Source organism: Peromyscus californicus, unplaced genomic scaffold (genome assembly GCF_007827085.1).
Source record: "Peromyscus californicus insignis strain IS unplaced genomic scaffold, ASM782708v3 Scaffold_12__1_contigs__length_115047231, whole genome shotgun sequence".
Lineage (NCBI taxonomy): Eukaryota > Metazoa > Chordata > Mammalia > Rodentia > Cricetidae > Peromyscus > Peromyscus californicus.
Genome location: NW_026294413.1, coordinates 92,228,158 through 92,254,873, shown reverse-complemented (window position 1 = coordinate 92,254,873; position 26,716 = coordinate 92,228,158). Strand labels below are relative to the sequence as shown.

Here is a 26,716-nt window from a genome sequence, read left to right as displayed (position 1 = left end):
CAGCAATTGGTTGCTTTAGTTGGTCAAGGACAGAGTTGGCTCTGGTTGCAGGGCCAAAGTGTGTTTCTTTCACTGACCCTTTTTAGACTTTTGGCTCTAATTTCAGGGCCAGGGTGTATTTCTTTGACTGGCTCTGGTTACAGGGACAAAGTGTGTTTCTTTGGCTGTGGTTTCAGGGTCAGGGTGTGTTTCCTTGGTTCTGGTTTCAGGACTAAAGTGATTCTTTCACTGGCTCTGGTTTCAGGGCCAGGGTTGGTTTCTACAAGTGAGCTTCTCCAGAGTTCTGTACATAACAAGTCTTGGTCCTGGCACTCCTCTCTACTGATCAGAAAGAAAAAGAAGCTCATAATGTTTGTGGGAAATTCTGACTGTTTCAGGTTATCCCTATGAGGAGAAGCAAGAGGTCTCAGAGCAGGCACACACACACAGACATGAGTGACCCTGGGAGCTTTCCAACAACAATCTAGTAGCAATTGCTTGGGAAAACAGTGCTGTCATCCCATGGCAATTGATTTCTCTGGTTTCAAGGATTGTGAACTGAACCTGTTTTCTAAGCTTCCTTTATTCATGCAGGAGGCTTCTCTCTCCCTGGAATGATGTCTACCCAAGACTGTCACAGCATTCAGAAGGTTGATAACTACTGCCAATGATGGACTTGTTGACATGCAGATTCCTGAGCTTTGGCCTAGACACTTTGGCCAGGCCAATAATATAATAAGCCTTCTCTGCACACTGTTCACTTTATCAGTAAGACTCCAGTGAGCCAGGCCCACTTGGATCTCCTGTAGGAAGTATCCATGATGCTTATGAAAATATGTAAGCTTGGAGAGCATCCCTGACTTATACCTAATGCTTTCATGTCCAAAGGCCCAGCAATTGTCTCCAAGGCCTTAGATCTGCTGGGTGGCTAGGGAGGGTTCTGCCTGCTGCAGGATCTCTAGGCTGGTCTATCAAATAAGAGGCTTCAGCTCCCCAACTGCTACATGTTCTGGGAGACAGAACCAGACAGCACACAGGGCCAAGTCAGGCCATGTTTCCACATATTGCTCTGTCAGCTCTCTCTCCACTGTGAAGACAGGCTGTTCTTCATTTTTATTTATTTTATTGTCTTAGGGATTGCCTTAGGGAGGGTCTCTTGTAGCCCAAGCTTGCCTCAGACTCCTGATTGTTCTGTTACTACTTGTCTGGTGCTGAGATCAGTGGCATGTCACCACACCACCATGCCTGGTAGCTCATCTTTATTGGATGTTCCCTTCAGTGTTACCCTTTGTGCCTCCTGACACTTATAACCTCCATAATTGTCAGCTGAATGAAAATATTAAGAGAAGAAAAAGAGATTGTTAATGGCTAACAATAATATAAATAGAAGGCAGTAAATGCTAAATGGTAGTGGAATGTGACAGAGACAGTAGGGAAGGAAGGAGGAAGGACATTGCCTCCCCTCTACTGTCGCAACATTGTCAATGTTTCCTCACTGAGGGTCTTTATCCATTTAGAAAACATTAGAGATGTGTGTGTGTGTGTGTGTGTGTGTGTGTGTGTGTGTGTGTGTGTGTGTGTGTGTGTGCTTATTGTCATGCAGAGATCCAAGTCTTCATCCTTGTTGTATGTGAAATAAACCTTCCAGAACATCCAAAGCCTTTAAGGGCCACTCCCTAGCATCATTCTGGCAGCCTCATCTTCTTTCATCCAACATTTGTTTAAAAATCTGGAGGGAAACACGGTTTTCCTTCATCATTTCCCCATAAATGTCTGTGTCACTTGACAAGACTAGGTTGAGAGTTGCCAGGTATGGAATTCTGTTCTCAAAACTTTAATACATTTACACATCTGTATATTTATATATGTGTTTGCACACATGTGCCAGAGCATGGTTGTGGGTCAATGGACAAGTTGCAGCCATGAGTTCTCTACTCTCACCATGTTCATCCCAGGGTCATACTCAGGAGTGCTAATTCTGTGGATTCCTTGACTCTGGGTGGAGTATAGACAGCTCACAGCTAAGAGGAGTGTGGATGACAACAGAAGGCAGAGGTGGTGACCTGGACCAAATTTGATTCATACAGAACATATCATCCTCATTAGAAGAGTTCATCAGCACCAATGAGGCATGGGCAAGCCATAGAGAATGTCTTGACATTCACCACAACATAAGGGCTCTTGGAGAGAATAAGAAAGAGACAATAAATAATTGTTAGCCAGGCATCTATAGAAGATGTGTTGGGGCATTTGAGGAGTAACATAGGTCTTAGAAAATCTACAAATTCAAGATGACAACATACTCTTAATCTGTTTTTCTCATAAAGATTTAATATTGGCTTATTTATTTCTATGGTTCCTGTTGCCAAAATAAGAAAAAGTCCAAATTCACTCAAATGGAACACATAGTAATATATTGATATGAGTGCATCAGATGGAGATATTCTAGCATAAATGAGAAATGGGAAGACAGTTGTCTTAGTTTCAGTGGGTCAAGACTTGGCACCCCCAAATACATGCAACTCAGAGAACAATTTCTGGCAGATTTTTTTATTCTTTCTATCAATAAGGTGGGTCCCAGGGATATAAATGCATGTCTCCAGGCTTGTCTGCATTACCTTTACCTGCTTAGACATTTTCCAGTCCATCATCAAAGCCACAGATTTTAATAAGCTACATATCTCTGTATATGGTCTCTGTGTATATCTATCCCAATTTGGAAATATTTACCCTCAAAATGAATGTTTGTCACAGTTAATGAAGGGGAAGAATCAGAGTTGGGAGAATTTTAAATCTTCTACGATAACTAACAGTTTGATGTATTTCACTTCATAGGATACAACAGGGTGAATTTTCCATCCCCGTCATAAATAATGTACTAATTTTGAACCTAACATATTGCACGTGCTAGGGAGGTATTCTGTCTCCAAGTTGTATTCCTGGCTTTTAACTCTATTCATCTGCTACAGCTACTACAGGGCAGACATCAAAATGAGCTTTAACTGTCAATTTAGCCCTCATAAGAATGACCATGTGAGTAGCTGACAGAATGCTTTGAAGACTAGGCATGCTTATCTGAGATAGAAGAAGTGCCCCAGTACACATTACACACTCTACACAGTTTAGTCTGAGAAAGGTTGATAGTAAACTGTTTTCTCCCTCCACAAATGCAAGGAGAAGAAACCGTGTTAATCTATCTGTAGCATTTATCAAAAGAACCAAAGCTATGCTGAGGATTCACATGGAGGTAAGGCATGACTGAACATAGGCTCCTTCCCAATAATGGAAAGATGGACAGGGAAACATATGCTGCAGTTCAGTGATTGGTAGTGTAGGATGAATGAAATCTCAGCTGGTTCCAGTGTGTCTACAGGTATTATGTCAGAGTCAGTGAAGAATGAGAAAGTGACCAATGAAAGGAAGGAACTGAAGTGAACCACCTGCTTCTGTGGCTTTAGAGATCTTAAAAGCTATGGTTTGAGAGACACAGACTTGAATTTACAAGGATAATTGCTTCACACATTAACTCTCTGACTTACTGTGAGTCTCAGGTCAGATCCATTCCAGGAGAACTTCAGAAGAATAAAGCCCACATCTGAAAGAAACCTTTCCTCAATACACCATGACTTCTGCTGTGGTGAAAGTGTAGCATCAACCATCCCTCTCCCTTTCAAGCCTTGCAGAGATACACTCTCTGCCAGAGGCATGTGGCTTTTGCTGCAGATACTATCCACCCAGACAAATGTGAAGTTTCCACTTAACACTGCTTAGCCGGTGCATCACAGGTATATCTTACCCCATCTCCATCCCCAGGCGGGTCTTAAAAGCCTGCATTTCATCTGACGGGCCTACTCTGCATTGTCATCTAAATGAAAGGTGACATAACTGCTCCAACTCTGACTTAAGAGATGCTGAGCGATGATCCTGAACCCAGGAGCACTCTGCTTGAATGCCTGGATCCCAAGTAATCTCCCATGCCTACCTCATGGTCCTGTCCCTACAGTTCTCCAGAAATATCTCTCTTTGGTTAGGTGTAATCCAGTCCAACTAATGCACTAGAGAGGCTAGAAGGACAAAAGTCAAGTGCAGGGCCTGGAGAGATCACTCATCCTTTAAGAGGATGTGTAGCTCTCCCAGAGGACCCAGAAATCAGCTAATAATCTTATGTGACTCCAGTTCTGTGTGGAATCCATTGCCCTTTCTGGCTTCAGTGCAAACTGATTGCTTGTGGTGCATAGAAAACAGACAAAATACCCATATACATAAATACAAGTAAATGAATCTCAAAAATTTCCATGCAAAATGAATGGTCAAGGCAAGAGCACATTAAAAAGACCACATCTCAATATGTCTTAGAAGGTTACTACCCCTGCATTGCACTGTCACTGGTGCTGTATTTCAGGAAAAGGAAGGCAGATATCTATAGGTTTCCTCATTTCTTCTATACTCCAGTAATGAATGTTCTCACTTCCTGAGATGCATTAGAAAACATAGGTGTATTTCTGAAAAATCTGATATGAATGATCACGTCATGAACATGTGTGTATCTATTCTCCGTTTTTTGAAGTAGCTAGACATGTGAAGTCTAGTTTTATATGGATATTTTTCCATCATGAAGTGGATATTCATGGAGTAGGCCATGAGATTCACACCCAAGATACCATCTTGGTTTGTAACCCTGTCTAGCTGAGAACTCACAATGTAGCCTAAGCTTCCTGGAACTTGCAGAGATCCACCTCTGTCTGTTGAGTTCTAATGTTACCACACCTGACTACAAAGCTACTTTCAGAATTAAGAGAATGTACTAGGTTTATCTGTCCCCTATGGGAGAACTTACCCTGTTGGAGGAGGGCAGGAGGGGTGGGGGAAATGTGGTAGGCAGGAGAGGGAGGAGCGATGAGTGTTGGATCTGTTGTTGGTAAGTAAAGTCAATAAAAATTTAAAGGAAGAATGAAGAGTTGGAAATTTTTTTTTATTTGTGAAATTACAGAAATTTGACTGAATAGGGCCTTAAAGGGGTGTTTAGTATATCCAATGTATAGCTTTAGCAAAATATAAAATCAAAGAAAGAACAAAGCACCAAAAAATAAAAAAAACAGCAAAACAAAACAAAGAAAAACAAAATCCAAATTCATGCAAACCCCAAAACAAACCAAAACTACTTACATAAGAAGCTTTCGCTTCATGCAGATATCCTGCAGTCTGTGGCTGGCTTTGGATGGAAGTTGGAAGACAACCCTGAATTGATATACCCTCATCAAGACAAGTGTAGTCATGCCACTTTGGGGCTTCTAGATTAAGTCCTTGCCAAAGTTGATCTTATGCCATGTTGGCCATTATATGATTCTGTCTGCCAACATGTGTCTGTGTGCCCATTCAAGAGCAAAAAATGACAGGGGGAGCATTTGCTACCAAAAGACATAACAGCTCATGGTGACATCCTTCCTAAACCATCTCTCAGAACAATTCACTTCACCATCACCTGTGCATGAAATTGCGTAGTTCCCACACTGGACTGGAGTGAGAATATGATGTTTCCTTTGTGTGGTCTGTCTGGATAGCAGCATGACATCAACACAGTCTCTGTTGACATATCTCCCTCCACATATGAAGGGCTCAACACTCAGTCAGCTACCAAAAGTTTGTAGCAATAAACTTTCAGAGTAACTATGAGTGGAAACATATTCTGTCTCCATGTTTTTGTGGCCCTCACTGGGAACACTTGCTGGTAGATGTCAGCTTTTTCTGCATAACTCTTGGTGTTTATTCTTTTGAATCTCAAGCATCTTCTTGATGGTTTCTTTATTCCATAACTAGTGAGTCAATAGACACATGGATCAGATTATGGATGGATGATCTTCAGGGCAGATGATATTTGCCTCACTGGTGATTTCACAACTAGTAGTACATGTCTTGTTCTGAGGAGGCCTTGATCATAGAGTGGAAAATGTCAGGGTTTCTAGTTGACTATGGATTCCTTCAGCCTCCTCAGTTCTCATAAAGGGTGCTGTGAGAGAAGAAAAGGCAATCAGATCTAAAAACAGCCTTGCTAGGTCACTAGCTAGATAAATTCAGGGCCTATTCACACATAGGAAACCAGAATCAAGGAAGAACTCCACCCCACAAATGCCGTGTTCCTGGGGATGGGATGTCATGATGGCTCACTTGCTTATGACACTTAGTGGTCCTGCTGCAGCAGCTCTGTCGGCAGGAGGCTCTCATCCTGAGCTGTGGATTGTTCCAGCTCATGTTGGAGACTTTCTGACCTAGAGGAGGAAGTTAGTAAGGGCAGAGTCCTGGTGGGGATCAACCACATCACCTGTCATTCAGTGATATCACAAAACTCAATTGTGCTAGACAGTCAACACTGATCTTTGGCAGCAGTCATTGTATGTACACCTAAGGAATAAGTGTCACAGAATAGTTGAACCTTGAATTATTTTCTGCCCTTAACAAGTATCAGATGTTGATATGAATACTATATGTACTGTGCTCTAATGAGAAAGACCTGGACTTTTTCCTACAGTATAGAGACATCATTTAAATAAAAGGAGTAGCATATTAAAGTCATATATAATAGCACAATGGAGATACACAGACTGTTCATGAGGAGTTTCTCATCAATTACCTCATTTTTTCTTGTCCAATTTCTGTTTATTTCTTTCTAGGCAGTGTTAAAATATGCATCTCTTGCTGATTAGATAGATATTCTAGGATGACTGCAAGAGGCCTGAGATTTCCTGCCTGTGCTCCCAAAGTGCTTGTGTTAAAGACATGAACAATGACATACACCTGTCCTTATTCCTGATTTTAATTGATATGATTTTATTTTCCTCTCCATCTTGTACAATGCTGTCACAGGTTTGATAGAGAAAAACTTAAAATTCCAAGCTGTGTTCCTTCTTTTCTTTTTTAGAGGGATTATATGAGTAAGGGTGGTAAATATCATGATGAGGATATCTATAGAAACAACTGAACCAAGCTCAAAAGAACTCAGGATATTTAGACTGACAGTTGTGAACTTCTGCATATGGGGGACTGTTGTGGAGCTGGTTGTGTTTGAGGGGCCCCTGGCAGTGTGATCAGGATCTATTCCTGGTGCATGAGCTGTCTTTCTGGATCCCATTACCTATGGTCGGACACCATGCTCTTGCTTGATAAAGTGGGCAGGGGCTTGCTCCTGCCTCAACAGAATGTATCAGGCTTAACTGTCCTACCATGGGAGAACTTACCCTGTTGGAGGAGGATATGAAGGGTCAGGGAAGAAGGTGAGTGGGGAGTGGGAGGAGGGAAGAAAGGGGGATCTGTGGTTGGAATGTAAAATGAATAAAAAATAATTTTCAAAAGACCACCTCACTTTATATACATAGACTTAATAAAACTTTGCACCCAGGTAATACACAAGATGGAGCCTCTCATGCTAGAGCAGTATTTCTTGAGCCATGTGTCTGAGAACATTGTCACTGCATGGTGTCTGGCAATAAACAAGAAGAGCTGTGTTATCCTTAGGCCTACAGCTGGGAATCTACATCCTGGCACTCTAGAGGAGTCTGTTCAACAACACTCGGTGAAGGTTCAGAGACATCTACCTGGGTTCATCCTGCCAATGACTAAACGTATTATATCCCCAGGACACTTTACATGGGAAATGCTTAAACAATGAAGACAGCCAGTGTGACATCAAATAATGACAAGGGTGCAAATCTCATCCCACAGGTGCTAATCCTGAATAAAAATGTAATTTCAGTCAGATATGGTGAGGCACACCTTTAAATCCAATCACTTGGGAGGCAAAAGCAGTCAGAGCTCTGTGAGTTCAAGGAAAGCCAGCTGAGAACATACCAGAGAGATCAGAATGGAGTAGACACAAGTGTACAGACCCAGGGAGTATCAAACATATTGTTTGTTGAACAGGAGTTCTTGTTGTTGGGACCAGCATAATACTCTGAGTTCCGAGTTGGTCTACCCATGCTTGGAGCAGGGAGTCTTGCTGATAAGCAAAAGCCCACAAAGGACAGAGAGCCTTGGTACAGGGGACCCAATTAGCTCCATACTCCAACTTCAGCCTGGGTTCCTACCTCATCTGGGAGACAGTCAAATGATGCTGCAGCTTTATTGCCAGGTGTTTTTGCTGTGTGACCAGCTCCTTCTGCTTCAGCAAGCTCTGGAGTCTCTCTTCCATTCTTTGCTGCTCCTGTTCATTACAAGATTGTGTCCTTATTGGAGGGTTGAGTATAGTATAGTCAATACATTCTCACACATGTGCAAGCACACACACAGAATTCCAAGAGCTTATTGGTCAGTCAATCTCACGAAATTTCAAGCTCATGGGCACATGAGAAAGCCTGCTTGAAGTTCATAAGACAGAGACTGACCAAGAGAGAAACCCTGTGGTCTCCTCTAGCTGTCATCCACATGAAATATGCACTGCACTCCCACATGCCTCTATTACACACACACACACACACACACACACACACACACACACACACACACACCACGGAGAGACAGAGAGAGACAGAGAAAGGGGTGAAACGAAAACAACAAAGTGATAGAGGAGCAGTTATCTTTAAAATAAGCACACCAGCCTTTAAGCAAAGTCCCCAAACTCAGCTTTCCATTCCTGGGAACTAAAATCGCCTATGGGGGCATACTCTTGAACTAGTGGAGATTGTTAGAGAAATTTTTACTCTTGAACTCAATTCTGTGTGTAGCAATCCTCCCATCATAATGACATGTAGCTGTGTGATGAGTGATTGACCTGTTTCTCCCCATTGACTACAGGTTCAAGAAGAGTATCAGGGATTGCATGCCAATGACCAAGATTCTCAAAGGAGACTCACTTCTCAGAAATACTAATGCACAGACACAGAATGAACAATTTTATGTCATGAAGTGGGTGGATGGATGGGTGTATGGATGAGGAAAGTGATGAGATAGAGCACAGGTGTCTTGATGGGTAGATTTGGTAAGGTTACATAAGTAAATGATGCTGGACCTAACTGTGACCCAGCTGCCTGTCCCTACCTGCTGTTGCTGGTTGTGGAGGTCACTGATCTCTTCTTGATCCTTACTGAGCACTTGCAAGTCACCCAAGTGGTGCTTCACCATGACCCAATCCTCCAGTATGTTCTCCTTCTCTTGCCTCAGCATATCCAATTTCTTTTTGAGCTGACTCTGCTCCATCAGGAGGCGGCTCTGCAGATCACTGGAAACACACTCCAAATAGTAAGACCATGTCAGCCACCTCTGGTCACCCACAACGCCATGCCTCAACAACCCAACCCTATCCCAGGTTCACAGGAAGATGGAAGCAAGAACCTTTAACAGTAATGACAGTTGCACTCAAGGCCAAAAGCAGAGAACAGTTATTTCCTGCAAGAATCAAACTATTTTTGAACCCCCCCCCCCAAATAACAGAAATTCATGCACTTCCATAAATAAGAGGAGTACTCCACCTGTCCTAATCAGTCCACTGTCATGAGGAAACACCAGCAGGTAATGTGCAAGTACACTTGGGGAAGTAGGAGACCCAAAGGGTGCATAGATCCCGTATCAGTCAGCTCCTGCCTGACAACCTTCTCCTGAGGACAATTGCTCATCTAACCAGTGGTTCTCAGTATGTGGGTTGTGAACCCTTTGGGATCTAAGGAGCCTTTCAAAAGGGACACATATTAGATGGCCTATGTAGACATTTACATTAAAATTATTAACAGTGGCAAAATAAACTTAAGACAATGCTACAAAATAATTTTATGTTTTGGGGTCATCAAAAACAATGAATCAATGTATTAAAGTATCACAGCATTAGGAAGGCTAATAACCACTGATCTGGAGCTACTGAATGACAATATGGTGCTTGGAAGAGCTACTAGTCTCTTTAAACCTTAGCAAACCTAAGTAAAGAGGCATAAGTCCAAAGGCTGCTTGTCAATGCTGCTGGCTAAGAAGCAGAAAATCTAGAAGCACATCTGCAGACCCTGCAGTTCAAACACAAAGAAAATTGGAGTTGGCTATTGTACAACAGTTGGGGTCCCTGCCAAGATAAGCACTTACCAAAAGAAGACTTTCCTTTTGGTCAGCTCACTGAGCTTCTGTGAGGCCTCTAAATTCTCATTCTCAAACTTCTGCAGGGCTGACATGACCTGCTGATGTTCCATCTTGAGCTTTTCCCAGAAAGGATTTGGCCTGTGCTAGGGCCTGGACCCAGAAGCAAAGAATTCCATGAATACAGGCCTCAAGGTTCACATGAATTCAGTGTATGTTCTATATTACTGGAATTAATAAGATGCCACTTAATGGCTCCTATGTACTGGGACCTCTGGCTGCTTATTACACTTGCTCTTCTGGTCCCAGGCCAGCAGAGTCAGGATGTTAAGACGGATACAACTGGGGCTGAATATGCTCCCTCAGGAGTCATGCCCAGCTTGTTATGGAGTTCCCACGAGTTTATCACAGGTCTGGGCCCACCAGAAACTGTGATGTTTCTGCTGTCTTCAAATAAGAGATTCTCATTCCAGGGTGCTTACATTGCCATGGAGGCTAAAATCACACCATGGGAATTTCAGAGGATGGGACTCAATATTATGACAGCTTCATAAATTCCCCCAGGGCATTCCCAGTTGACACCAAGGTGAACACACTGACAAAGGGCTATGCTACTCAAAACGGGGCTCCCAGTACACCAAGTAGACAACACCTAGATACCGAGACAAGCAACACTTCATGCCCAACCATAGACTCTTGATTGCAGGGTGAAGAGGGACACATATGCACAAACACACAAACATATAGATACAGAAAGATGGAGGAGAGAGAGAGAGAGAGAGAGAGAGAGAGAGAGAGAGAGAGAGAGAGAGAGAGTCAGAGGGAGAAACTGAAAGAGGGAAAGGTGATAAAATGCTCTCATTGAGATGACAAATTAATGCATGCAATTGTGTCATCTTAGAGAGGACCAAGCGCAGCAGACATCAGTACCAGGCCTTGCTGCCACATATTAAGATGTGGTACAAAAACTCTCCAGCTGCTACTAGAAGCATCCAGCACACAATGTCTTTCCAGGCAAGTAAAAAAAAAATAACAGCATTCTCACACTAGCCACCACTTGACAGGATCTCTCCAAATGTATGCTGGGAATTCACACACTACTGCCTCAAATCCTGAGTTATGTGATTCAGGTCACAGGCTCTGATTTTCATTTGAAGGAAGCAGTACAGTTTATGTCCCCATCTCACTCCTGCCCATTATGTCAGGTTTTGCTTCAGGGAAGCATTTAGAGAAATGGTGTTGGGCAAAGGGACACCAACCTCCCAAAAGCCTGTTTCTTAGACAAAATAAACTAATGCACAGTGCATTAGTTTAGGGTGAAATTGTGGAACCGAGAAAGTCACCATGGAATTTGAAACAGTAAATACCTGTTGTCCAAGGATCCTTCGGTTACTAAGATGAGGCAATCTCTCAGATCATTCCGTTGGGCGGTCATCACCTGGAGCTGAGTGGTCAGGCTCTCCACCTTCTGCTTCACTTGCTTCTTTGTGAGGCTGGTTGGTGTGGGTGGTGGCTCCTTGGAATGAACACAAGTGAACGTGCATTGTGACAAGACATAGAGAATGAACAGGTCACCCTGAGACCTGAGAAGGTGTTTGAGAAAGGATGTAAGCAAGCAATTCAGTGACACCCCAAAGAATTTTGCCCTGGACTGAGATGCCCCCGTTGGGCATCTTAGGTCTCCCATCTCTGTGATGGGAGATAGGTGTCTCAGCCAGCTGATTTCCTCTGCTCTTTTAGCACATGTTTTAGGTAACTAAGGAGAGAGCCTCCTCAGGCTTATTAACAGCTCTGCACTCTGCATTTAACTTGGCTGCAGGGTTCAAATGCAAGATAAAATTGACACAGTCCACAAGCCTTCAGGTCTTTAAAGATGCAATAATATCCTGACAGGTCAGTATAAGCACATGGCTAAAATGGAGAAGCTACACAACGGCAGAATATGGTCACCATCCTGACCAAGACGCCTCAGTGACAAAGGAGGGTGCATAGAGCTGGTTGGCTGTAGATAAATGAAGACACTGAGGTTGAAGTATATTGATGACCTGCTTTTTGCTAGGCACAGTTCACTTGAACTTCCTACCCTAATGCTGGCCTTTTTGTCCCCTCTCAACCCCTACCCTCCTATAGGATTGAAAGGCAAGATCTCCCAGCACAACATCTTTGGCCTTACTCGCTCCTGATTTCTGGGACAGCCAAATTACTCTTCTGGAATCCTTGAATTTCAGGAGCCATGACAAGCAGGAAAGTCCAGTTGGTTCCCAGAGACTCCTACCTCCTGTGTCCCATTACTGGAAGATTCAGCTCAAGCCCATGTCCTGCAGGAACATCCCAATTTCTTGCCCACAACTTACTGTACCATCTTCTGGACCATTTCTTTCTTGATCGTTCACATTGGAATGGCTGAAGGCCAGCTTGTGTCTGCCTCTCTCTGGTTTCTCTTCCCTCTCCTTTCTCTTGACCCAATAGAGTCCTGAGTCTTCCCAACATGTTCATGGCTGAACTGTAAGGGCACTGAACCAACTGTCCAAAGGCAGTTGGTGTTGCTACAACACAGGTGACATCAGATAACATTCTAAAGTCTCCAGGATACAATAGAATGTCCAGGCATGAGACACCCCTGATGTCATGGGGAACTGACATTGCCTCCCTGCTAACCAGATCTCCTCATAACTCTTCCCAAGTCAGGTTTCCCATTCTAGGAATCTTTCCTGGGACTGAAGAGAAATGCTTCAGTACCCTTTTGTTCCATAGCCAGAGATTGCTCTCTGATTTTTTGGAAATGCCTCAGTACTTCCATGTGGGAAAGAAAGTGAGTGTTCATCCTGTTCAAGTATATATCCCGAAGGTAACAGTATTATAGACATTGATGTGAGGTATGATTCTCCACAAGTACCTGCATCTCCTTACTATCAAGAAATGATAGACTTAATGATAATGGAACGGACACTTTTTAAACAACTTCCTGGTATGGAGCAAAAACCGAAATTACAGCCAGTAGATAATATGCAGCTTATTTGATTTAAATTGATGACCATGGCAGATTGCGTTAGCATGTTACATGGGATCTATAGATAATCACTACCCAGTACATCAGCTTTTAAGAGTTTCTGAAAATGCTCAATGGGTATGACCCAAAATTACATCTAAAAATCCTGTAGAGTTTGCTCTTAGTGAATTTACAGATTGTTCTTCAAAAAGACAAGGAGCATATATTTTATACACAAATTCTTCACACTCCTCAAAATGGATGGTACCTTCCCCTGACTGTACAGCTCAAAGCTAAAAACTTACTATATTCCATCAGTTTGTAGCTAGAGTTTTCCTGCCTGGCCCACAGTCAGGACAAATCTCTATCACCCGCCAGTCCCACAGCCGCTCAGACCCAACCAAGTAAACACACAGAGACTTATATTGCTTACAAAATGTATGGCCATGCCAGGCTTCTTGCTAACTGTTCTTATATCTTAAACTAATCCATTTCTATAAATCTATACCTCGCCATGTGGCTCGTGACTTACCGGCATCTTCACATGCTGCTTGTCATGGTGGTGGCTGGCAGTGTCTCTTAGTATATTTGGTGGTTTTCATCTACAATTATTCTTTCTTAGCTGTCAAGTGTCGAGATGTCTATACTCATAATTGGCTCACTACAGGCATGCATGAAGCCTCTCTCTAGCTAATCAGTTGCAGAGCACAACCTGTGTTTAGCACAGGTCACTGGCATTTCCACAAAAATACAATTGTATCTTATCTAAAACTTGACTTTGTCAAATAGCTCTTATGGGTGTCCATGCTAGGACTCCTTTTACAACTTAAAATTGGTAATGGTCCTGCTTATACTAGCCAATACCTTCAAGAATTTTACACTTTATGGAATATTAACCATGTTACTAAAATCCCTTACTAGCCATAAGATCCAACTGTTGTAAAATGCTGTCTAATAATTAAATTGGCAAGTTTCAAAAATAAAAGGGCAATATTTCTGAACTTAGGTAAAACTACACACAATACTACATTTAGCCAAGTTAACCATTAATTTTTCCACTTTCAAGTATAATTGTTTTCTGCTTCCCTTAAACATTTTGCCTTAAAGTATACATAGACTAAAGAAAATGTTAAGTCAAAAGATAAACAAACTAATCTATGGAGAGAGCCTGATAATCTAATCTTGAGTCAAGGATATGTTTATATTTTTGTGGGAAATTCATGAAGTCCTAGATGGCTTTTGATCTGACCAGGATAGCATCCCCGAGACCACCTAATAATGAAACAACTGAATGTAGACAACAAACCCATGAATGTGGGATGGAGAGTAAACCTATCTTTAACTTGGAGCAAGAGACATCAAAATGCTTTCTGATCACTGAGATTTTGGGGTGAAAACAAGGACACTTACATCACTGAATCAAGAATAATGATTTATTTCTTGACTATATTACATGTTCACACTAACCTTCTCAATGAAAGATATATTTTGATAAGAGGAATAAAAGGCACACCTATAATTGGAAGCACTAAGATGTTGTTTTGCCATGATAAGGTTCATTTGTAAGTTTTTATAACCAATCCCAGGAATGGTTACTGGAATATAAAGAGAGGTGTCAAATATGGCATCTATGATCAGTAAAAATACTATTACAGCAAAATATTAGCAGATACTAATCAAGAGATAGATGAAACGATCAATACCCAAGCAAGGGTATTGGTAGAGTGAGTGCACTACTTTATTCAATCTGACTACTACTCACAGTCATGAACACTACACCAGACCTTACTTTGGGAAGCCTATATCAAAGGATTTTGCAGAGCTCTCACTGAGGCTACTTCATTTCAGGAGACACCAGGTAAACATTCCATCATTGAGATTTTAAGAAAAAATTGTAAGAAAACTTTTCCTGATAGAAGGAGCCCTAACTCTTCCTTTCTGGACATGAGAAAACAGTAGCTGACATTCTGCTCAGCAGGGACCTGACTCCTTGCACATTTTACCTTGTTCTGACCCACTGGCGTAATAACTCTGCTCCTCTGACCAGCACTATCATCTTTGTCTACACAGGGGACAATTCCACCTCAATACAGGATTTGGGAAAGCTCTGATTAGTCTGGAGGAGGCAGGAAGATCCTGAACACCCTGGATATCTACAGTAGCTAGTCTATAACCAGGAACAGTGATTTTTCATTTGATGTCTTTCTTCCACAAGACTTAGTAACAGGTCAAATGATTTTTACCTGGGAAGCACTGTGGTATAATCTTTAGTTCTTCTAGTATCAGGTCTCTTGACTAGCTGGGTAAATAACTAGGGCTTGACAGAAAATGGCTACAAAACAAGCAAGAGAAATCGAAATCAGAGTTATTTGGGTTTGTAGGAAGGCACCAAATGGCTGAAACGTCTACTGAGATTGTTCAATGTTGCTCCCTCATTCAAAATTTTTTCTTTCATGTTTCCTATAACCATGAAGCATAACAATGATGCTGGGGCAGTGAGAGTGTTAATTTTTAATTACTCTTATATTTACACAAACTAGAGTCTCCTGGGAAGAGAGAGCCTCAATGAGGAATGGTTTAGATTAAGTTGACTTTGAGCACATCTGTTGGAGATTATAGATTGTTAATCAGATGGAGATCTCACCCTAAAGTATGCAGAACCACTTCATTGCTGGGACCTAAACTGTGTAACAGTGAAAAAGCTGGAGCATATGCAGAGGCAAGGAGGCAGCTTGGCTGCATTTGTATCTCTCTGCTCTTGACTGTGGATGTGATTGACACAGTTCCTGCCTTGATATCCCCCAAAATGGACTATTACCTGGACCTGTGGGCTAAAATCAATTCTTGTCCTGCTGTGCTTGGGAAATTAATATAAAGAAGATGCTAAGAAACCACTCTGTGACACGGGTTTGCACAAGTCAGGGAAATGGGAAAGTAATTCATGACATGCTCAACAGCAGCGTATCTGTCCAAAAGCAGGAGGTCTTGTTTCTTCCTGTACCCAAAATGTGTTTCCCTATCACAGATTTATAAAGAGACACCCATTGACTCAAACATCATCACCTTGTCAACCAATGGCTCTTGGTAGTGTCTTCCCTCTCAAGTGCTGTTCTAAATTCTTTTTTTTGTTGTTTTTTTGTTTGTTTTTTTTTTTTTTTCTGAGACAGGGTTTCTCTGTGTAGCTTTGCGCCTTTCTAGGATCTCACTTTGGAGACCAGGCTGGCCTCAAACTCACAGAGATCAGTCTGCCTCTGCCTCCCGAGTGCTGGAATAAAGGCATGTGCCACCTTGCCCGGCCTAAATTCTTTTCATCTATAAAATAATACAACATTAACTTCAATGTAATGTATTGTTCTACGGGTTTCCTGACTCTTAAAATTTGGGGATATGGGGAAATGGATCTGAAATCACAGTCCTAGAGATGAATCTCAACCTTATTCTATGTCCTTCTTTGGAGGTCAGGAGAAGCTCATTAAAGGTCAGATCAGGGAAGTACCTCAGCTGCCAGGTATGCCGAGTGTTAGTAATGTGTGGCAATGTGTCCACTAATTACCTTAGGCCAGAGATTAACCCTAGGGCTGATGCACACACATGCCTGTGAAGAACTCTTGGTTGCCCTCTAATTCTGTGCTTCTTCAGCAAGATTTCTGGAAACAGATCTTTGACAAACTTCCTTCTTCAGAAATAAATAGAACTACTTATAAGGGAAAAGTCATTTTGAGTTTGTCCTTCTCCTTCTAGAACATGTGACAGCCCCTTCTGAGCAACTTCAAAGGGCTATAGAAGGAGGCTAAGGTCTCGGCCCAGGAACTGCAATAACCATAGTTACAGGGACAGAGTGCAGGTCTGAGGAACAGAGTGCAAAAGCCAGAAGTTCAAGGAGGACTCAGCAGGGACACTCATGAAATGCTCTGTTATGTGGTTGCCATTTTAGCCTCTCTGTATGTGAATTTCTTCCACCTAAAGAAAGGAGGGTGGAGATGGACCATGGAGGTAGGTGCTGCAACCAGGAACAACTTGTAAAATAATGTCATTCATCATTGGGACTTTTAATGGTCACAGAAACAGGTCTTCTTAAACTCTAGCCCACAAATTGCTAAAGGATTTTGTTTTTTTTTTGCTTTTGTTTTTGCTTTTTATACTTTTTTTCCAGCTCCCTGCATTCTCTTTCCTTTACCAGCTTATGGCTACTGATTTTGTTATGTGGATTAATTCACACTCAAGTAGTCAGGACCCACAGAAGACTCACTCACATGCTCTTTCAATGGTTGCATGTATTAAATATGCAACACACGATAATTCAAATCTTGGCATTAAATCCTTCTTGAGCAATTTAATCACAGCAGCCATAGTTGACTATTTTGTTAGAATATAAATAATAGATAGAGCACATACAAATAATGGCATTTCGCCGTGGTAAGGTAAAGTTTCTGCAAGGATACACACCATGAGTGCGAGCTCTCCTCCTTCCTCTGCTCTATGCCTTCCACTCTCAGCTCACTCAGGACAAGCCTATCATCAGGAACAAACTCCCAGATATGGTGATATTTTATTTGTATTAAAATGTTATTTGTATGTTAATAAATAAAGTTGCCCGGGTGTTAGAGCTATTAGCAAGCCATAGGAAAGCAGGTCAGTGGTGGCGGACGCTTGTAATCCCAGCACTTGGTAGGCAGAGCTGGGTAAGTCTCTGTGTGTTCAGGGATACATCCATTATTGGATACACATGCCTTTAATCTCAATACCAATCATGGAAAACCTGGAGGCCTATACAGACAGGCCGTGATGAGGCGGTCATGTGGTCGGGTTTACAACCAATGAGAAGGCAGGACAGGAACTCTATACAAAGACTTTAACACATGGGTAGCTCTGGTTCAGAGAGGTAGGACCACTGCTGGAGGAAGGGTAAGGTTTTAGCTCTTGGCTCTGACCTCTTGGCTTTCTTCTTTGCATTGGTTCTGTGTTTCTTATTTAATATGAAGGTTGGTTACATCTACACCCAGAAGAACCCCTCACTGAATACACACTCATGAATCAGTCACTTCCACATCAAGAACACAGTTCCAAAGGACAGCACTCACAGGAATCAGTCACCATCTCTCTTCCAGTGGGAACTCAGCCCTCAGGGAGGGAACTGAGCCTCACCAACCATTATAGGATTTTGACATGCTACCATGTACCTTCCTAAACTCGGCTATTACTTCCTAAAGCAAAATGAGTATGGCATTGTGCATAATTCACAGGTAATCTGGACCAGAAAAGATACTGACCTCCAGGAAGCAAGAAGGAATAAAGCACAGAGAGAATAGACACTCGTGATACTTAAATGGATAGGCAGGATCAAAACTTAGGCTTTGTACCCCCAGTGTAGAAACTCTTTTTACTGATTCCAACTTCTGGTGAGGAGTTTGAAAAGAGGACGAACCACATCTTTGCAAGGTGTTCCACCACCTCCACATGACACAGGACATCATGTCCCACTGAGGAAAACCAGGACAGGGAAGGAAAGGCTTCTGCTATTGTTATCATGCTATTGTTGCTTGAGAGAATCACAAGAGAGGCAGTAGGTATAAATTCACGTCCAGCCACAGGTCCCTTCCCTGTGGGCTAAGAGACAAGGTGTCACCCTGGACATTCAGGTAGAGTAGTGGCCACTACCAGATCTAGACACACTGAGTGAGCTGCAGAGAGAAGAGGTGGGTGGCAGTCCAGGGGAGCCCCAAGGAACTACTACTCACCCATGCCCTCAGTGTGCTGTGGCAGTCTGAAGATGCCCTTCAGGCAGAGAATGGGCAGCAGTTGAGGCTGTATCTGCTCCAGTGAAGTAAGCAAGTCCTGGAATTCATCCTGCCCCTTAGGAGGGTGCACCTGGAGCAGCAGCTACTCTTTGGTGTCCCCAGCCTCCTTATCAAGCTGCTGCCACTTGCCTGGGCTCAGAGCACCCACTGCCTTGAAGCATAGCCTTCATCTTGGTTATGACCTGGGCCAGGGTCTGAGGCCAAATGCCTAGCAGTTCCTGGTGATGAGTCTCTATACTGTCTGACCTACCTGCCTCACCTTGCCCAGCTCTGTGGGATGGCACCAGGGCTATCAGAGACCTTGGTGCTGAAGGTTGAAATGGGTGGCGTTTTAGTGTACTGATAGGCCCCAGAAAACAGGGGCCATGGGCTGGAATCTATGGGCCTGGGTCTCCAGAATTCCAGTGGTGCACAACGCATACACCCTGGGATCCCAGGCATAGCCAAGATGACTGAAAAGGCAGGAAGATTGGAAGAGGAGGAGGAGGTAGAGAAGACAGAAGGGACCCTGGTGGGGATGGTAGCCAGGAGGGCCTTAATGAGCAAAATCTTATTTAAAAACATATGATAATGTATAATATAGAGCAGCAACAGTAAAATGATGTTTAGAATGATTTATTTTGAGTACAAGATGCAAGGGTCATCTCCTTATTTTCTTGGCTGCCTATAGTGGGTGAGGTTTAAACTCTATTCATCCCAAATGTCAGCCTTCTCACTGGTTGAATTGGCAAAGCTCTAACTATCAATATTCCCAGAACACTATACAAATTAGGCAGGATTCTGTGTTAGACCTGTGCTTGACCAACACAGCTCTCCCTTACCACACACAGCAATAACTTCATATATTGTCTTGTTGGAGAAAATGAAGTCTCTTCAATGATCTATCTTGAATTTTTGTCATGGTGTTTTATTATCGTGACAACAGGAACTTCTTGACAACAGATTTCCCATTTCCACAATAGCTTTTACTACATTTACTATTCATACTTATTATGCTAGTAACAATTAAATAACTTTTTGTGGGGTGTTTTTTGTTCTACTTATTCATAGTTAATACTATCATAAATACTGACAGAAGAGGAAATACTGATAACTACGAAGTTGGTACTTCCCTTTTACATGGAAACTTGTCAGTATGAAGGCTTTAAAAGATTGTCAGATTTTTTGGCCAAATACCCTAACTGTCATGATAGAACTCTCATCCAGTGACTGGTGGAAGCAGATGCAGAGATCCACAGGCAAGCCCCAGGTGGAGCTCCAGGAGTCCAACGGCATGAGAGAGAGGGATTATATGAGCAAGAGATATCAAGACCATGATGGAAAAAGCACAGGGCCAAATAGCTAAACAAGCGGAAACACATGAACTGTGAACCAACAGCTGAGGAGCTCCCATGGAACTGGACCAGGCCCTCTGGATAAGTGAGACAGGTGATGAGCTCGAACTGTTTAGGAGGCCTCCAGGCAGTGGGACCAGGACCTGTCCTCAGTGCATGAGCTGGCTTTTTGGAACCTGGGGACTATGCTGTGAAACTTTGCTCAGCCTTGGTGCAGGGAGGAGGGGCCTGGACCTGCCTCAACTGAATCTACCAGGCTAGGCTGACTTCCCAGGGGAGAACTTGCCTTGGAGGAGGTGGTAATAGGGGGTGGATTAGCTTGGGGGAAGCCTGGGTGTTTGGAGAAGGGAGGACAGGGGAATCTGTGGCTGATATGTAAAATTAAATTAATTATAAAACAAAAATATTTATTAAAAAATAAAATAAAATGACCATACAGGTACCTCTGAACTGAGAACTTGGCCAGAGGCAAGGGGGAAGAAACATTCAGTTCAGATTTCAAAATAAATTCAACAGAAGGATGGTGCTGGTTGTAAGAACAACTCAGGGCAAGCATTCATTCCAAGCCAGTTCCTCTTTATTTTCCTGTTCTACTTTATATAAGTGCATTTTACTTTCAGGTCACTTTTCAAGAAAGAGAAAGCAATACATTTTCAATGAGAAACAGAATCAGAGCTCACGTGATTTCATTTTGTTAGGATTATTACCACAAAATCGCAAAGGCCTACTGCTTTTGCTGCTGTTCATCTCCATATTCTCTGTGGCCTTGCTTGGCACCTCAGCAATGATCCACCTCATTCATGTGGATCCCAAACTCCACACCCCCATGTACTTTCTGCTCAGTCAGCTCTCTCTCATGGACCTGATGCATATCTCTACCACTGTTCCCGAGCTGGCATTCAACTTCCTCTCTGGCCAGAAAAGCATTACCTTACTGGCTGTAGAGTGCAATCCTTTTTCTTTCTGAACATGGCAGGTTCTGAGGGCTTGTTCCTGGCCTCCATGGCCTATGACCATTTCGTGGCCATCTGCCACCCTCTTCATTATCCTATTCCCATGAGCAAAATGATGTGTCTGGAGACGATCATAGGATCTTGGACACTGGGCTCCATTAACTCCTTATCACACACAGTCTATCTCCTTCACATTCCTTACTGCCACTCTAGGTCCATTAACCATTTTTTCTGGGATGTCCCTGCCATGTTGCCCCTGGCCTGTATGGACACTTGGGTTTATGAGTACATGGTATTTGTGAGTACAAGCCTGTTTCTTCTGCTTGCTTTCCTTGGCATCACAGCTTCCTGTGGATGGGTCCTTTTTGCTGTCTTCCATATGTGCTCAAGGAAAGAAAAAGGCCTTCTCCACATGTTCAACTCACTTAACTGTGGTGACATTTTACTATGCATCTTTTGTCTACACTTACCTTCATCCCAGGAGTCTCCGTTCCTCAACAGAAGATAAGATTCTGACTGTCTTCTACACTATACTCACCCCTATCCTCAACCCTATCATCTACAGCCTGAGGAATAAGGAAGTCCTGGGGGCCATGACAAGAGTCTTTGGGACATTCTCTTCCACAAAAACTTTGTCATTTCCTCTCTACTCATATTTCAGTCCCTGGAGAATGACAGAATAGTGTTGCCTAATGGAAATGTAATGTGTCCCCCACACATGTCATACCTTTCTGGTGACTTATAATTGGTTAAGATTAAATAGTGTGTTCATTATTACATAGCATAGCAATTACTCACATGTTTAAATCACAACATTATAGTCAATTATATCAATAACAGAAATTTGGCAATTACTATTCTAACATAATATGACACATTATACCTTATGAGTGTATAAATATTACTGTAAAATGATATTGTATGCTGATATTGACTTGTTTCTACAAAATTAACATAATTAATTGCTTTGATTATATGTTTTGCTTTCATTTTTTTATTATTAAAAGTTTATGTATATTGAATATTTAAAAAAGTTTGTCAGAGTTTTTAATGATTATGATTTGTAAAAAAGATTCTGAGAATTGATCTATATCACACTTTTAAAGTGACAATTAGTCTAATCTATAAGACAACACTTGAGGTAAACTTCATTTCCTCATTCAATAAATAGACTGTGAGTAGTCACTTACTGCATGCTAGGCCATTACCTAACCAATGAGGTTACAGTGGTAAGTAGACCAACACCTACTGGAATTGCAGTATACATAATTTTCAATAAATGAGACAGGCACACAGATAGACGTATAGTAGTTAGAGGAGAAAAAGCAATTTTTCTGGACTGTAGGGGAAGATGGAAGGAACTTAAACGAGTAGGACCAATTGGGAGAAGTTGCGAACATGGCATATAAGGAAAATGGAAGGAAATATAAGAAAAGCCTTGTTCAGCCTTGCTGCATGGGGGTGGGCTTAGTACTGCCTCAACTGAATGTGCCAGGTTCTGCTTACTCCACATGAGAGTAGCCCTGACACTTTTGGAGGAGGGAATGGGGAGGGTGGCTCGAGGGAAAACTGGGGGAGAAACAGAAGGAAGGATGATACAGGGATCTATGGTTGGCATGTAAAAGGAATAAAAAAAATTGTCTTTAGAAAAAGACTTAAAAAAAAAGAAAAGAAAAGCCAGACAAAAAAGATTCAAGAACAGGAAGATGCTGGAGTGTTCAGTGTCACTTCCCTGCAGGGACAGGGACAGAGAAATCCAAGTTCAAGTCAGAGATGAAACAGGAGCCAGATCTATCTGTGTCAGGAGACACTGGCAGGTACTGTGAGTGGAACTGGAGGCAAGTGTGTTCTTGGTGAGGAACAGCAGTCTGACTTCTGTGTGGATGAATTCCTCTAACCACAGGACAAGGCAATGGGCTTCACTCACATTTGCCAGCTGTGATGATTGGATTTGTATAACAATGCTTTCCATGTAAGTAGAAATGGGATCCAACTATGTAAATGATTGTGATACTGAGAAATGCCTGCCTATGGCCTTGAGTATAACCCATCACAATAAAATATGTTCATCATGAATGTTAGCCCAAAAGAGAATTTGTTTGTAAGTCAAACATGATTATCTATTTTCAACACATGTCAGAGTCTTACTTATTCTTTTCTCCTGTCTCCTTAATAACAGAATCCTAGCTGTGAGTATTCACACTGTGTCTTTGTACAGTGGGTTCATTTACCTTGTGCTACAGCAGCAGTAACAACAGCTGTAAACGCATGCAGCAGAAGCAGCTGCAGCAGAGGCTGGAGCCTCTGGAGAGGAAGCAGAAGCAAGAGATCAGAAACAGCAGAAGCAGGAGCAACAGCAACAGATGTGGAAGTGGAAACAGAGTCAGAAGCAACAGTTGAAGTGTTTCTGTGACCAGAGTTCTCCAGTGTGAACTCTGGTTCCTGGAGTCAGTACTTACTCTCTCTTGAGCCTTTAAGAACAATTTGAGATGTGTTATTTTTCATAAAAAAAGGAATGTTACATTTTCATTCATTTTATCACTTGTCAATGCCATGGTCTTGATTTTAGTCCACAAATATTTGTATATTCCTTTCAATTTTATCATTAGAGACCACAAACATTTTTTAACCTCTGCTTCATTTCTACTTGAGTAAGAGACCCATGGTTTCATAAATCTCAAAAGCAGATATGATCAACTGGCTCTAAAAAAATCTACACTTTGTTACCTAACACATTCATTTCCAGCATGATGGAATATGTATACAGAAAAGGTCAAAATGTGTCCTCTCTAGTCTACATGACCTGGTTGTTTAACAGCCAGATTGAGAGAATGTGACAATGAAGGGCTTTTAGAAGGAAAGGAACCTCTCCCTTCTGCAGTCCATTTACCCTTTCCCATAGCCTTTCACAATTGCCCATTGGGATCCTGGGATAACAAGAGTGAAGGTGAACTCAAAATGCATGAACAAAGTGTGCCACCAGCTGCTGAGCTGCAAGTATGGATTCTGCAGATGCCTTCTGGCTTCTCCCTCCTTTTCCATGACTGTTAAACCTGTGAGATGTAGACTAATGGCCTGCTCCAGCAACATTGTCTACTTTGAGTAGGAATATTGTGAACAAAGCCTCAAGAATTCATTCAAAGCTCTGAAATGATGCTACCCATCCATTTATGTCACAAAACAGTTGATAAAATTTCCACAAGGCTGACTCACATAGGTTACCCAAAAACCCATTCTACCTGCTAAATTGAAGAGGTGTGTTCTCGGGTCTTAGAGAGATCACTTAGTATTTAACATTCCTTGAATTCGGTTCCTGACACCCAGCTGGGGGCTCATATCTGTCTAAAACTCCAGTCCTAGGGGATCCAGTTCTTTCTTCTGTCCTCAGTGAATACTAGGCTTGCACAGGGTGCACAGACATATATACAGGGAAATCAATCACACACAAGCATGCACAACAGTAAAATCAAGTGGGAGTTTTACAAACTGACTCAATGCTATTTGGTAGATAAGCAGTCTCCTCTGCTTTTACATAATGTCTCTAGATTTTTGTTAGTATTCACAAGTCAGTCAACATCAGAATTCAGGATCCTATTTTGGCATCAAATACCACATTTGCTCATTTTATATGCTACCCAAAGTTTAAAACAAATGCAAAACTTGCCTAAATAATATAGCCTAAAACGGTTATAAAACAAAAAAATAAGACAGATTACTCCTAAAATAAACACATGGAAGTGTATATACTTGTTAAAAGTACTTAAAGTAGTCATGGTGAATGATCTCAAAGGTCCTAGTTAGAGATGAACTTAAACCACTATGGACACAGTGCTGCCTGCAACATCTCTCCCATCCTATAGAGGGTGCTCCCTTGCCTCAGTCCTTGGAGATGGAGAGGTGGGTGAAGATGGGGTGGCTGACACCTGGGTCCAGGCTGGAGGAATCAACACTGTTGAGGAGCCTGAGCTCTGCAAGAGCTGTCTTGGTCCCATAAATTCTGCATCTCTGGGCAGCGTCTTGATCATGGGCAGATGGGACAGACAGGAAGGCAGCTGGAAACCAAAGTTAGGCCAGGACATGCAGGTCAAGAGAGATTTAGCAGGGGGCAGCACCTTGCATGTCATCCCTGCTGTCTGCTGTGGTAGTCAGTAGGATGCAATCATAGCCTCTAATCGTTGGGTCTAGTTGGTCTAGCATTTGATGAGATGTTCGGCCCTGGCCCAAGGCAAAGACTTATTTTTATGGGAGGCCATGCATCTGGTTGCTGAAGGGGCACCACGGAAGAACAGCAGGTTGGGGGCGCCCAGGGGGGTAAGTTCACTGAAATGGAGCAGAAGAAAGAGGTAGATTTGAAACAAGAAAAATCCAAGGAGGATGAGCTTGGCTGTGGCATGCATGAATTAGGTCTTTCTAGAAACATGGGCAATTCCAGATCCCTAGGCTATTGGTGCTGACTGGACTGGGAGCCTGAGAAACTGAGGCTGTGCTGCACACCAAATGCAGGCCAAAAGCTCACAGGTCTGTGGAGGCATCCCCACCTCACATCTTCGCACAATGGTTCGGGCTGCCACTTGTCTGCTGTCTGGATGATATGGCAGCCTGGACCAGAGGTCACGAGGTGATCTGTGGAGGGTGTAGAATAGTCTTGAGCCCCATGACCATAACTGTAATAATGCCAAAGTCTCCCAGCACTGGTGTCATTGTGGGCTGCAACTGATCTGACCATGTTCAGCCCTTCTGACACTGGAGCCTCCATCTAACCTGGGTGTGTTTCATTTTGCTTGCTGTCTGTCTCCCAGGGAGGTGGAAGCAGTGTGTGGTTTGATTTGTTGTCTAGTGCTCATCCTCAATGCTAGCACAGGACCCACTGTATAGTAAGCACTTTAAACATGCAGGTCACAAGGAGGACATGGTGGCCCATGCCTTTGATCCTGCACTCAGAAGGCAGAGGCAAGTAGATGTCTGTGAGTTTGAGGCCTGTTTGTCTACTGAGTCCAGGATAGCCAGAGCCTCATAGGAAGACATAATCTCCAAAAACAAACAAAGAAAGAAAAAGTGGGTTTGAGAGTTGTATCAGCAGTTAAGAGCACTGGCTGCTATTGTGGAGGATGAGGGTTCAGTTCCCAGCAACCATACAGAGGCTCAAACACACTCTTTCAGCCTCCTCAGGCACCAGGAACACATGCAGTGCTCAAACATACCCGCAGGAAAATTACCCGTATACATAAAAAATGAAATAAACATTTAAAAGGGGGAAAAATTAAAATAAGATAAAAATGCAAGTCAGGGCCTTAGGAAATGGCTCAGCATGTAAAAAGTAGTAAATCAGCAGCTCTTCCAAATTCTTTTTTGAGCCAGGGATAACCTGGTATTGAGAGATGATGACAGGTAGATAGATGGATGGATGGATGGATGGGTGGGTGGGTGGGTGGGTGGGTTGAAGGTTGGGTGGATGGATGGATGAATAGATAGATAGTAGATAGATGGATAGATACAATTACAGGCCCATTATGCTGATGAACATATAAACACAAATTCTCAATGTAATACTTGCAAATAAAGTTCAGGATTACATTAAAAAAACCATCCACCGTGGTCAAGTTGTCTTCACCTCAA

At 42.5% G+C, this 26,716-nt stretch overlaps 1 protein-coding gene and 1 pseudogene across 1 annotated transcript; one reads left to right on the top strand and one right to left on the bottom strand.

Moving 5' to 3' along the window:
* Window positions 1-6,157: 6,157 nt before the first annotated feature.
* LOC128106989 (disks large homolog 5-like) lies at window positions 6,158-10,139 on the bottom strand. The gene is made up of 4 exons (XM_052732352.1): window positions 10,036-10,139; window positions 9,007-9,187; window positions 8,058-8,173; window positions 6,158-6,245 (listed from the first exon to the last, which is right to left on the bottom strand). Exons 1-4 carry the CDS (start codon window positions 10,137-10,139, stop codon window positions 6,158-6,160), a joined length of 489 nt encoding a protein of 162 aa, XP_052588312.1.
* Window positions 10,140-16,995: 6,856 nt separating this feature from the next.
* Window positions 16,996-21,783, top strand: LOC128106988 (olfactory receptor 2L13-like; annotated as a pseudogene).
* The last annotated feature ends 4,933 nt before the right edge of the window (window positions 21,784-26,716 follow it).